At 22.7% G+C, this 13994-nt stretch overlaps 4 protein-coding genes across 4 annotated transcripts; 3 read left to right on the top strand and 1 right to left on the bottom strand. All coding sequences in view use genetic code 6, as the record gives it.

Annotated features, from left to right (window-relative positions):
- Window positions 1-439: 439 nt before the first annotated feature.
- TTHERM_00522300 (ATP-binding ABC transporter) lies at window positions 440-2018 on the top strand (the record flags this gene model as incomplete). Its single annotated transcript, XM_001014408.1, has 5 exons — window positions 440-683; window positions 737-846; window positions 941-1099; window positions 1187-1441; window positions 1560-2018. The coding sequence occupies 5 exons, from the start codon at window positions 440-442 to the stop codon at window positions 2016-2018; spliced, it is 1227 nt and encodes a 408-aa protein (XP_001014408.1).
- A 1109-nt stretch (window positions 2019-3127) lies between these two features.
- TTHERM_00522290 (hypothetical protein) lies at window positions 3128-5504 on the top strand (the record flags this gene model as incomplete). The annotated part of the gene is made up of 5 exons (XM_001014407.1): window positions 3128-3484; window positions 3628-3694; window positions 3810-4048; window positions 4112-4233; window positions 4298-5504. The coding sequence occupies 5 exons, from the start codon at window positions 3128-3130 to the stop codon at window positions 5502-5504; spliced, it is 1992 nt and encodes a 663-aa protein (XP_001014407.1).
- A 1172-nt stretch (window positions 5505-6676) lies between these two features.
- On the top strand, window positions 6677-10811 carry TTHERM_00522280 (endo-1,4-beta-xylanase, putative; the record flags this gene model as incomplete). The annotated part of the gene is made up of 4 exons (XM_001014406.2): window positions 6677-6968; window positions 7056-7182; window positions 7242-7309; window positions 7363-10811. The coding sequence occupies 4 exons, from the start codon at window positions 6677-6679 to the stop codon at window positions 10809-10811; spliced, it is 3936 nt and encodes a 1311-aa protein (XP_001014406.2).
- On the bottom strand, window positions 7183-13591 carry TTHERM_00522270 (hypothetical protein; the record flags this gene model as incomplete). Its single annotated transcript, XM_001014405.2, has 9 exons — window positions 7183-11114; window positions 11167-11502; window positions 11563-11848; window positions 11904-12015; window positions 12066-12328; window positions 12383-12959; window positions 13116-13265; window positions 13337-13369; window positions 13427-13591. The coding sequence occupies 9 exons, from the start codon at window positions 13589-13591 to the stop codon at window positions 10880-10882; spliced, it is 2157 nt and encodes a 718-aa protein (XP_001014405.2). The 3' UTR covers window positions 7183-10879.
- Window positions 13592-13994: the final 403 nt, after the last annotated feature.

Raw genomic sequence — 13994 nt, 5'->3', positions numbered from 1 at the left:
TGTAATTTCATAATTACTTATTTATTTAATTTAACATTATGAAGGCAAATAAAACATGGAACTAATTAGCATCACTATTCAGACAACATTCGTTATTTGATATAAATTTTGTGTAATTAAAATAGATAAGAATTTTTAAAAAGAAAAGGAAGATTAATCAATCAACTTTATTTTGTTGCATTACTCTTCAAATTCAAGTAGGAATAAATACTTTTTAACTCTGTACACATCTTATTTGAATAACTCACTTAAATTACTAAACACAAAAAGAATAAATGAGGAACACTTAATATAGATTATTTTTCTGATTTAAATCCCTTTAAAAAACCAATGAAAATCTTTCAGATTTAAATATAAAAAATACTAAAAAACTAATAAAATTATCTTAATTTAATTAAAAAACTTAAAAGTTAGTAATTAATAAAAAACTCTAAGTAAGATGGAGATATAATTGCAAGAAAATTTATCTTAACAGTAGCCAAACTATCACAAAAAAAAAGAGAGCACAGAAATATTTAACATAAATTCTAACAACTAGGATAATTATAGTTAAAGTTATTAAGTTAGTACTAATACTGATAGTAAAGAAGAACCTAGATTTTATGATCCAAACAAAATTATATCTCTAAAAAACGTTCATAAAACTTATTTATTGGGAGTAGAAGGCGTTACTGCTTTAAGAGGTATTTAAATAATTCATTTAGAATTATATTTATATGCTTCTTAATGATAAAAGGTGTTAGTGTTGACATAAAGGAGGGAGAATTTATTACAATATTAGGAACATCAGGAGGTGGTAAAACTACTATGCTTAATATTATGGGTACTATCGATAAGCCTACAAAGGTAATTCATTAGACAAATTTTATTTATTTATTAAATAAAACATTTCTAACTCTTTGTAATATGAATAATTCCTTTCGTTTTAAATTAATGCTAGGGAGACGTTTTTATTTGTGGATAAAAGATAAAAAGTACTACTGATGACAAATTTTTAGCAAGTTTAAGATTAACAAAACTAGGATTTGTGTTTTAAACATTTAACTTAATATAAAGTTTAACTGCATTAGAAAATGTTGAATTGCCAATGATTTTAAGAGTAAATATTAAAATAATTTTTTTCTTAAAATTAGTTTTTTACTATTTAAAAAATTCGTAAATAATTAGCCTTAATTTTTAATAATAGGGAGAGTTAAGCAGAGATACAATAAGAGAAAGAGCTATTGACTTGTTAACTTAAGTGGGGCTAAAAGAAAGGCTAAATCACTTCCCAAACTAATTATCTGGTGGTGAGTAATAAAGAGTAACAATCAGTCGTGCACTTTCTAACAATCCTAAAATTCTTTTACTTGATGAACCAACAGGTGATTTGGATACAAAGTCTACAGACTATGTTATGAAAATTCTTTTAGACTTAAATATAAAAAAAGGAATAACTATGGTAATAAATTATAAATGATTTAATTCTAGTTTTTAATTTTTAGAATCAAATTTAATTAAAAAATAGATTTAAATTTATGGAATTATTTTGTATAAAAATTTTTATAATTATTCGAAAGGTTATGGTGACACATGATGTTGCATTAAAAAATTATGCAAATAGAGTTGTTAGAATGATAGATGGTAAAGTTAATGCAATCGAGGTTATTCCAACTGAGAAAAGAGAAGAAAATTTAAGGTTATTAGAAGAGGCTGTTTAAAGTCATACCTAATCTTAGCTTCAAAAGGATCAATAAAGTAATGGAAGTGGAGTAAGCAATCATAAAGACTTAGGAGTTAGAACTGGTGTTGTTTAATAAGTAGCTCTTAAAGGTTTTGTACATTTGAATGAAGAAATTGAAATTTAAGATGGTTAAAATGAAGGGTAACGTTAAAAAAATGGAAATTAGCAAAATCATTAGCATCTTCAATAAAATGGATCAAAAACTGAATATAGAAAACCAGGAGAATATCCTATATTTTAATTTGCAAAATAAAGAAAGGCCTAAGAATAGGCAATAAAGTAATTCCAACACTGAAATATACCCATTTAATTACATTATCATAAATAAATAATCAAATGTATTAATAAACAAAAAAAAAATAAAAAATAAGCAATAAATAAAAATTTAAGGGCTCATTCATTATATATTCTAATTCTTCATAATATTCTCACATTTGTCTTATCTATATTATGAATTAATTTATAATTAAATTTAAATAATAAATTTTGTTTATTTAAATATATTTTTATGGGTATTAATGAAAAATGAATAAATAAAAATATAAAATTTTAAAATATATTATTAAAGAAATAAAAAAGATACACTAAGTGTTTTTACTTAATTAAAATGTAATAAAAACAATTTTCATTCATAAATAATTTATTCTAAGCTTAAAATCATATCATTATTAGAAAATCAAAAGCTAATTTAAATAAACAATTAATTCATAAATTTATTTTGAAATATACAATTTATAATCTTTATTTTGTCCTTTTTTATCAATAAATTTATTTTTAATTATTTATTTTATAAAAATTAAAATTCCTTCCTGACTTTCCTTTCTTTATTTTTTGTTTTATTATTATGCTAAATTTATTGATATACCTTATAAAAATCGATTTTATAATATTTAATCAGTAAAATAGTTAAATGATCTACTTTATAACTTGTAAATTTATATTGGGATAATCAATTATAATGCAATTTTTTAAGGATTAAAATTATATAATTTTACTAGTTTCATCACTTAATTGCTTTATTTTTGATAGTGGTAATATTAAATCTTATGTGCTCTTATGAATAGTTTTTTCTTAAAATGGAATATATAATATAAAGAAATAAATTATTTAATGCTATGTCAAAATATAAATAAGATTTAATAATATTCAGCAAAATTTAAAACATATATTGAAAAAATGTAGAAGTGTGCTATTTTAATTTTATTTTTGAATAATAATTATTATAAAACGCAAAAAGCTTTAATAAATTTAGTTAATATTTAAATGAAAGCAATGTCATTTTTAATAAGTAATTTCTAAAAATATTCTGTAATGAATGCTCTTCTATGTAAATTTTTGATACTCTATTAAATTAATTAAAAGCTAATAATAAGCATAATATATTTAAATAGATTATTATTTCAAATGAGTAGATAGAATTCTTTCTTTTCTGAAAGAGATGAAGATTTTTTTGATGAAATGGTTGATAACAGATCTAAGCTAGTATCTATAGGTTTGTATTAACCCTTTTCTGATAAAAATCATTTTAATCATTGTGACAGTTTAAAGGATTCTTTAATTGTAGCAAAGCATTCAATTAATTTAATATTAAAAAACACTGAAGAGGTACTGTATGAAAAATATTTAGAGGAACGTAAAAATGATTACTCAATTGCTTAGTCACTTATATTAGGAGAAATTTATATAAACATGGCAGTGAAATTAATAGATAGAGAACAAGAAGATGAAATGGATATAAACGATTTAGAAGATTCAGAACCTGTACTACAATAATTAATATATTTTTTTGCAGTTTTTACCAAATATTTTTTATTTGTATAACTTTGCTACTACTATTACAACTAAAATTGTTTTATAAATTATATCTTAGAAATATTTTTTATTAAATTGTTTATTTTTAAAAGAAAAAACCAATAGGAGAATCTTGGATTAGAAGCAAAATTGCAATAGAACATTAGCAGGAATTTGATAGTAAAGCTCTTTTTATTTAATTTACTGATTTTTATTGAAATATCAATAATACAAAGAAAATTAAATGAAACTTATGGTCTTAGAATCTACAACTGAATTCATTTTTAAAATATAGAACCTGATGAAACTGAAGGTTTACCCAAAAATGATAGAGTCTCTGATCGGACTTCAATTACATTCAAAAACAAATTTATCAAGAAAAAGGAAGAAGCTTTTAAAGGAGAGGTACCACAACCATAAAACATGGAAATACCCTAGGAAGTAGATGATATTATAGAGAGACTTAGAGTCATTAAATAATTAGAAACTAAAAGAAAAGAAGAAAAGGAAGAGCAAGAAAAGAAAGAAAAATAGGTATATATCTTGACTAAAAATAATTTTATTTAATATTGAAAAAATATTTATAATTAATTAAAGAACCCATTAGAGCTCAAAAAAGAAATGAAAAATAGTAAATATACTTATGATTTTGATGGTAAAGTAATAAATACAAAAGTAGTCAAAACAGAAAAATTACCTCCTTCTAACTATTAAATTAAGTAAGTTAGCAGATTTTGAGTTAAATTAAAATGATTTGTTTTTTTTTATTATTATTTATTTTAGCTACTAATTCTCTACACAAGAAGTTGATAGAAACAAAATTAAAAAGATAAAAGCTTAGCAAGAAGAACAATAGAAATAAGCATAATTGTAGCTTTAATAGCAATAGTAGCAATAATAAAAAGGTAAAGGTAGCTTTTTAAATATACCTCTGCAGAATAACCCTAATCCAAATAAGGATGATTAGGGTCTAGGAATTAGTAAACTATAAGCAGGAGCCAAGAATCCTTTTAGCTATGATGATTTTAATCCAAGCTAAGGAGTTACTCTTTTTTATGATCAAAAAATTAAAGAAGGTCCCAAAAGCAAAGAAGTTTTCGATACCTTAGCAAACTTAGACTAAAGATTAAAAATGCATGATGAAAAGATATAAATTACAAGATCTGAGTATAAAAGATTAACAGAAAACGGAAATTTAAACATGGCTTCAACTATAAAAAATATGTAAGACATCTTATCGAATTAATAAAATGGAGCTTCTCCACTGCACAGATAAACTAGTTTACTAAATGCATAAACGCAAAAACACAATTCAAATATCGATAATGGATCAGCTTTTAAATAAGAAGCTCAAAAAAATTAATAATAGCAAAACCAACTCATTATTAACAATCTTTCATTAATTGATAATTAATCAGCTAAAAATAAATAAAAATCATATTTTTTGAGTATGCTTAATCATCCTTAAATTAACTCAAAAGGTGAAAAGGAGGATTTCCTATCGTATTTAGAAAATAGCAAATCTAAGATAATAATAAAATAACCTGGCCTGCTCACTAATATTATAATCAAAGATGATGAGCAATAACTTACTTCAGATAAAGAAAAATAAAATAATACATTAAAGTTGCCTAATATAAACGATAAAATAACACTACCATAAAAATCTCCTGTAGATGAATTTAATTAATCTATTATAAAAGGAGGTAATGAGTGGGGTAAAGGAAACAGAGGAGTTGGTAATCTTTCTTCAGGTAAATAAATCCATAAGCCTAGCTAAAAAGTATATAGAACTACCCTTAATTAGTTCTACAAGTTACCAAGAGAAAGAGATTGGGGACAATCTTTCAAGTAATCAAAATCTTCAAAAAATATGCTAAAAACAAATAATTCAGAAAATATTTTAACACAGCCAGAAGTGGAGTTTAGAGGAACATTTTATACATTTAATTCTAAATTTTCAGAAACATTACGTAGTTTTAAGTCTTGAAATTTACTTGTATTTTTATCTCTAAATATATTATTTCAATTTATTTGAGTACAATAACTTATCTAAAATAACTAATTGTATTAATCAAATTCTAGAGTTTAGTTTTATGTAAATAAACTTATTTGGAAATTTTGTTGATACTTAAAGAAAAATATGAAGTAGCTTTAAAAATTATTGCTTTGGTGAAATTAATTAATAAACCTATTCCAAACTTTATTCAAATTTTAATGAAAATTAAAATAAAAAAGTAATTAATTAATTAATTGAAAGATAAATTAATTAAAATTTTTTACTTTTGAAAAAAGTGAAACATTTTTGATAGCACAAGTTTTTAATGATATATCTTTAAACATGAAAGCCAGCAATATTTTATTTTCTATTCATAGAGTATATCATATTAATTGTTCATGCTTTGATGACTAAGCAAAACAAAGAATAAAATCCTTTATAAGTCATTCTATTTCAATTAAATATAAAACGCAAATAATTTATTATAATTAGTTTGAGTAAATTGTAATAAATACACAAAAAACATAACAAACACATCAAATAAATATTATCTAACAAAAAATTATACAAATAAATTTAAATAATTTAAATTAGAATAAGCTTTCTAGCTAGTAAGACAGACAAACACACAGGCTAAAGATATACTATAAAAATAAAATTATTTTAAGAATTTACAACTAGGAAAAAAAATGTTCAAGGCACCAAATAAAATAATTTAGCGCCTAGATATGGAATTAAATAATAAAAAACTCAAAGATAAGCTTTAAGAAATTAAAAGAGGTGGAAGCCACAATTTAAGCTATAATGATATGAAAACAGATAAAATTTAAAGCAATTATTAAGAGGAAGGATAATAACAGTCGAAAGAGGAGTAATCCAACAATGTTTCTAAGTAATCTTCTTCTTAAAATCATATTAAGTCTCAATGAATCCGCAGTACCTACCAATAATAGGTAGACCAACAAATCCAAAAATAAAATCAAAAGATAATTAAAAAAATAAGCGATATCCACACTTTAAATGGATAGAATTCTTCAATAATCAATTCTAACATTTACTATCATCGCTTTCATCTGCCTTAGATTACAAAGGGAAGCATATCAGCTAAAAACGATGATTAAAGAAAAAAGAAGATTGAAGCAATAGAAAACGAAAATAGTGATATGGTAAAGCGTCTTAAAGGAGTTAAAAGCGTGTTTGACATCAAAAAATGGGAATCATAAAGAAAATAAGTTCAATAATATCTCGACCTTATGACAGAATATCCTACTATTAGGAGAGGATAGAGAAATTAGAAAAATAGCATATCAAATACGTCTGAAAATAGTGCTAATATCCCAAATACTTAAAGAAATCAATTGTATTCTGGACACAAAAACTCAGAAAGTGCAACAAATAGCAAAAAAGAAGATTTGTATTTTTAGAATATGTCATCCTAGTAGTCAGTTTCGCCAAGTAGATTTTAATTATTATTAAATATTCATTTAAAATAAAACTAAATATGATGAAAAAAATTAAGCTATTAAATTTTTATTTTTTTAGAAAAATAGTTATTTGAATTGCAAGGTGGTTCATTTGCTAGGGTTATTTAAAAAAGGCAAATACTATTCAGAAAACCTTTTTAAATATAAGAAAAGGTTTATTTTATAGAGATTAAGACTGAGGAAGAGTAACTAACTAACTGCTGTTTAAAACAAAAAAAATTAATATATTTTTTTCTATTTAAAGGAAATTCATGATTGATGCAGAAGATATTAATAAAAAGAAGTTCCATTATGAAATGCCTATAAGCAAAGGTTAGTAGCTTACTTTATAACTAAATTTTTTATTAATTACTATTTATAAAAAGGAATTGATTTAATTAAGAACGAATTTAGTGAAGACATTGAACTTCTTGTACAAAAAATAAGAATTGATGAAAAAGAAAATAAGATCATCATTTTAAGAAAGAGAAAACCTCTAGAGATTTCTGCTGAAAATGCAGATAAAAGAAACCAAAAAAGAAATGAATTAGCTATAAAAAATAGAATAAACTACCCATAAAAGTATGAAGAATAAGAAGGCTAATAGATTTAAAAGTCTGTGTCACTTCCTAAATACTTACAACCCAAGAAAAACTTTTAGGATGCAAATTAAAAAGATGGTTAATAAGAAATGAAATATAAATAGAAAGAAAAACAAAAAGGTTTAGTTGGTAATCAACTTTCGTTCCAAGAATAAAAAAATAAAAAAAATTCTAAATCATCTCAAAACATAATCATAAATACAAATTAAAACAGTAAAAATAATTCAAATATAAACTAGAAAGCTTAAGATGCAAGAAATGATTATGTAAATAAAAATGATCAAGAAGAAGTATAAGAAGAAAACTATAGTTTTGATGAAGAATTTGACGAAGGTTAAGATGCTAATAAAAAAGTAATTAACGAAGACAAATAAAAGTCTAATAATGTTGAAGTAAATAATGAAGAGTTTGAAGTTAGTGATGAAGATTAAAAGGTGCCTTAAAAGTAGGACTAATAAAAACTTTAGTAAGAAAATAAAAATGAAAAATAAGATTAGAAACAAGAAGAAGAAAATTATGATTTATCTTTTGAAGAAGAGGAAGTCAAAGATTAAGGTTAGTAAAATAATGATAAGTAAATTATTTCTGAGAAGTAATAATAAATTAAAGTTTAAAGCAATTCAAAAGCACAATAGAGTAATCAAGATCATAAATCATAAAAATAGGAGCAAGCTAATAATAAAAAAACTTAATCTAACCAAGTAAATTCAAAGTTATAACAATAATAGTAATAACCACAAAAAGAAACACAAATCAATAAAAATAATGCAAAATAAACATAGTCTAATCAATAATTTAATACTAAAATTTCTGAATAAAACAACAACAACAAACCAAAGCAAAATAATTAACAGCAAAATAAAATTTTAAATGAGAATATCAAAGACAAAAAATAATAAGATTTAATTCCAAAAAAATAAACGTAAGCTCAGCAGTAGTAAAATTCTTAGAAAGCAAGCGATTAGAAATAACTAAAAGTAGACTCAAAGCTAAATCAAAATGATAAAAAATAACAAATTTAATAGCCAAAAAATCAAAATATGGTCACATAATAAAATAATAAGTCTAAGTAGATTTCATAATAAGAATAATTGATTTAAAATAATAAAAAGTAAGAAAGCTAAAATTAATAGTAATCTATTACAAATGGTAACAACAAGTAAAAAAGCTAATAAGATATTTAATAAGAAGATTATAATCTTGATGAGTTTGATCAAGAATTAGTAGAAGAAAAAACAGTTTAAAATCAAGCATAAAATTAGAAAGAACTGGATAAAGCTTAAAAAGAAGAAATTTAAGATGAATAAATAGAATATAATGAGGAATTTGATGAAGAAGATGATAATATGAAACCTTAAAAAAAGTCTTAATTAGAAGAAAAGAAACAATTAGATGAAGAAATCGAATATGATCAAAATAATGAGAGCAAATTAATAAGTTCATAGAATTATAAAAAGTAATAAAACGCCTAAGAAGATGATGATTTGGAGTATTCATAAACTTAAACATAAAATGTTGTAGAAAGTTAAATAATGCAAAATCACCAAAAGAAACAACAACCAAATAAAAACTAGTAGAACAAATCAAATTTCTTCAATGATTCTGAAATAGAATAAGATATGAATGAAATCGAAAACGAAACTAAATATTTAGGTAAAAACTTATAAGAGAATAATTAAAAAGCATAAAAGGAGGAAACGATAAAAGCGGATCACATTAAGTAGGAAGAAACTTAAGATTAAGGCAATAAATAGATATAAAAAGAGAATTAAAAACATAGCTAAAAGTTGGAAAATCATGAGGAAATTGAGCAAATACATGAAAATAAATCTTAAGAAGACCATCATAAAACTAAATAAGCTGAAAATCATCACCAATAACAAGAATTAAAAATTAAAGATGAAATGAAAGAAAATTAAATAAATCATGAATAGCATAAATAATTAAAAACTGAGGAAAAAAATTAAAAATCACATAATGAATTAGATGTTATCTAGCACTCTCATTTGTAAGATACATAAAAAAAAGACTTGTAAAATAGTGATAAGAGCTAGAATAATTAGAAATCATAAAATGAAATAAAAACTGAATAGTAAATTAAATTAGATGAAAAATCTTATAATTAGTTAAATGACATTGATTAGCTGGAAAAATCTCATAAAGAAATAAAAACTGAGAATAACTTAAATCATGATAACTAATAATCTTAAAATGAAAATACTCGAAGTAAGAAAAATCAAAAATCTAGTAATCATTTAAAGAGTGAAGTTTTTGACAATTAAAAAGATAACAACCATAATGAGGATATAAATAACAAAGATAATAAAAAATCAAACAAGTAGCTTGAAAGTAATTTAGATATTTCTCATAACTCAAAATCTCATCATGAAATTAACCAAACTTAGCATAATTTAGGATCCCATTAATAGCTTTAAAAAGAGGATGATACAAATTTAAATGACTAGCAAAACCATAATAAAAATACTTAAAACATTTCAGGTCATAATTATTCTCTGTAGGAAATAAAAAGTGATTTACATCTTAATGAAGATTAAAAATCTCAAAATTAAATCCATGAGAAATCTAATAACATGAAATCTCAAAATTAAATCAATTAGAAGTCTCATAATGATAACAACACTTAAAATAAAATTAATGAGAAGTCTTAAAACTAAATTAACTAGCAGTCTCAAGCTTAAATAAACGATCATTATTTATAACCACACTCGAAATCTATTATAGAAGAGAAGTAAGATAAAGATAAACAAAAATCAGTTAGTTAAATAAAATAAAGTTAGCATAGCCATTAATCTTTAAATGAAATTGATAACGATCATCAACCAACAGAGTAAAAATAAAAATCTCATAACAAAGTATCACACAATGATATATCTTAATCTTAATTAGAATTAGATAACAATATGAATAACAACTAAAAAAAATCTTAAAATGAACTGGATAAGATTTAGAAGCAATCTCATAATGAAATAGAGGCTAATATAAAATACGAAGAAGAAAATAAGAAAAATGAAGCTCATTCGATTTAAAAAAGTTAAAATGAAATTTAAACAGTTCACGAAAATTCTAAGAACAAAAATATCTCTAATAATGATGTAAAGAATGAAAGCTAAAAGTCACTAGAAAATATTGAACATGAACATGATCATAAATAGTAACAAAAAGATAAAAAATAAGTAGAATAGCAAAACAGTTTTGAAGTAGTAAATGAATGATATACACTAAGTGTTTTATTCTTATTTTTTGTTTATTGAATGAATATGAATTAATAAATATTTAAGTTTCACTATATGTTAGCATTTTCGTTTTGTTTATTGTATTGTTACATTAAAAAGTAAACATTTTAATATGCCTCAGAAATTATTTATGCTAAATAAGCTCTCTCTTAATCAATTGTATCTGAATCGTAAATATGTTGAGAATCAAGACAAAAAATTTAAGAAAAATTTTCCATTTTCTATTAATAGTTTTATCTGACAATAAATTGGAGGACTCCGCATATTTTTTCAACTGATTATCTTTTTATAATTTAATAAAGTTTATAAAAAAGTTATTTTAATTTTTTCTTACTCTTTTAAGAGCATAGGTATGTAGAGTACTGGGAATTATGTCTCTAAATCTATTTGATTATTGAAATATTAGTGATTATAAGGGTTAAAGATAATTTTGCACTTTTTATTTTCTACTATTTCTTATAAAGTTGTGTTTTGCAATTAGAATACTTATTTGTTTCCAAAGCTATCAAATCCATAGAATTATTAAGGGTTTGACTGTGAAATAAAAAATATTTTGAATTTGTCAATGCTTAGTCTTTCTGTTACATAACTTGATAAAAATGTCTGAAAAGAATACTCATCTCTGCATTTTAGAAGTTATTTGTATAAATCACTGTAAAAATCTTTGAATCTTTTAATTTTATGGTCAATGAAAAAATTTTAATTAAATGTTATTCAAATATTTTTTTACCTATAATAGTTGTTTTTAATCATGTATTTTCCCAGCGATATCATTTTAGATTGAATCAATTAAGAAAAGATAATAGCACAGATTTATAAATCTATATCAAAATTATCTGAGTAGATATTACTAATTTCTAAAACTCCAAAAACTTCGTTTTAACCAATAATTAAAGGGCATAAGATTACTTAGTTAGTGGAATATTTTATCATCTTTTCAGGATCTTTAGTGAAAATCTCTCCTAAAAATAAAGTGTTATTTTATTCCTTTCTTTCACAGTCTTTTTTACTCATCTCTTTAAAAAAAATAAATATTTATTTATTAATTATTTAAATTGAAAAATAAAATACTTATAATGTTTTTCTTTTATTATATGCATTAATTGAACACAGAATTTTGATCTCTAGCTATTAGTCTGATTTCTTCTTTGTTGTAATTTAAAGTCATAAACTCATCTAAATTCTTTAAATAATAATGCAAGTTATACATTGTTAACTAATAAATTGTCATACTTAATTGTAAAGCCACATATGAACATTTTCAGCCATAAAAATTTCTTTGAATTCCTGTGAAATAGAAAGTTGAAACTCTTGTATTTCAATACCTTGATTAATCTGAACCCATTTGCTAAGAATACTGTTAATTTAATTAACAAATTTCATGTCTGTCAGGAATTATTTCCCAAGATTTATGAATATATCTTTCTTAAATTCATCCAAATCTTGAATAAACTAGACGAATTCAGGTTAGCTATAGATGATTTCATTAAGAATACCTAATTTATAAGAAATTGTTTAATAATTTGATTCATAGTTTAATTTTAATTAACTTGTAAATTTTGGATTTCCACTGGTAGTATATCTAAAGCTTGATGATTCTGGGATTTTATTTTCTTATAAAACTCTGGAAATTTTTTCTTCACTATTAAGCAGCGTCTCTTTTCTAACAAATTTGGATTACTAGCCTGTTTTATTCATTTTAATAAACTCTATCTTTTTGTAAAGTATATCTATTTTTTAAAGCAACTTTTGATTCATATCTTTAAAACGAGCAAGTTCTATTTTTGTTTCTTACAAGCTATTTTGTAACTGTTCATTTTCTTTGACGATATCTGCTTGCAGTCTTAAAACTTAATCTTTTGATTGTGATAAATTTTTCAAAGAAAGAATTTCTACTTTTTTTTCTAATTTGCTTGATTTTTCATTTAAAATATCATTCTATTCTTTTAATATTTTCATTTCATTTTCTATTTTTTTTCTTCTTTATGTTTCTCCATAAAGAGTTTATTTTAGCTTTTAATAATCTTCCTCTAATTATTCATAGGATTAACTTATTTTAGTTTATTATTAAGCAATTATATTATTCTGCCTCTACTTTTGAGTAAGATCTTTCTTAAATATATTCAGCTTTAATATTTATTAATAATTGTTAAATAATATTTTGGATAATCATTATCAAGCTTAGAATTTTTTATAAAATAACTTCATTAAAAAATATAAATTTTATTTTATTTTTAATAAAAAATAATTTTTTAAAAATGAGCATTTAGGAAATAAATTTACTATGATTTCAGACTGACAATGATTCTAAAACATTTCAGATAAACTTTCTAAAGTTTCACAAAATTTGCTTGTGTCGTTCTAAGAAAAAGAACCTTAAATTTAAGCTAACTTGATTATTTATTCTAGCTATTTTATGTAACTATTAAATTTCTTTTTAATTTTAAAATAGAATTAATTATTAAAAGCAATCAATCACTTCCATGATAAAACTAATTAATTACATCCACCAATTAATTTTCTTATTTCTTTGATTCCTATTTTCATTTAAAAATATATTTATTTAGAATTGAGAAAACTAATATTTGAAGTACTTCTTTATTAGATTTTCTTTTTTCGTTTAACAGTTAGTTCTTTAATTCTAGGTTTTATTTATAAAGTTCCTTATTCAATTAAAAAAAAATTAAAATTAATACATTTGCTTTTTCATACCATATTTTATTTTGATAAAAATTGTATCTTTTTAAGTTGTTCGTCATTCAATTTTTATCCAGATTGGTAAAACGAATTTATAAAACTATCCTCTCCTTTTTGTGATTCACAATTTTCGTACGAATTGTTAAATATGCTTTTGATAAACATGTTTGGAGTAGAACTTTTTGACATGTTAAATCCATTTGTATTGAATTTAATATCAATAAATTATTTCATTTTTGGTGAAGGTATTTTGGAATCAAACGAGGCTTAGTGATCCTTTTTTTATTCAAGTACTTTGTATCTCTAAAATGAAGCATTGAAAGTCTCATCTTTATCTCTACCTTTAAAAAATAAAAGATAAGATAAGGATCAAATAATCGTTTTTGTAATCAATATTACTCTTTTATAATTCGCTGTGAACTGTTTTTACTCTTTTCTTTGAATTAGAGCTTGTGATTTTCAATA

Source organism: Tetrahymena thermophila (genome assembly GCF_000189635.1).
Source record: "Tetrahymena thermophila SB210 genomic scaffold scf_8254664, whole genome shotgun sequence".
In the NCBI taxonomy this organism is placed as follows: domain Eukaryota; phylum Ciliophora; class Oligohymenophorea; order Hymenostomatida; family Tetrahymenidae; genus Tetrahymena; species Tetrahymena thermophila.
This window is presented reverse-complemented; position numbering and strand designations above follow the sequence as displayed.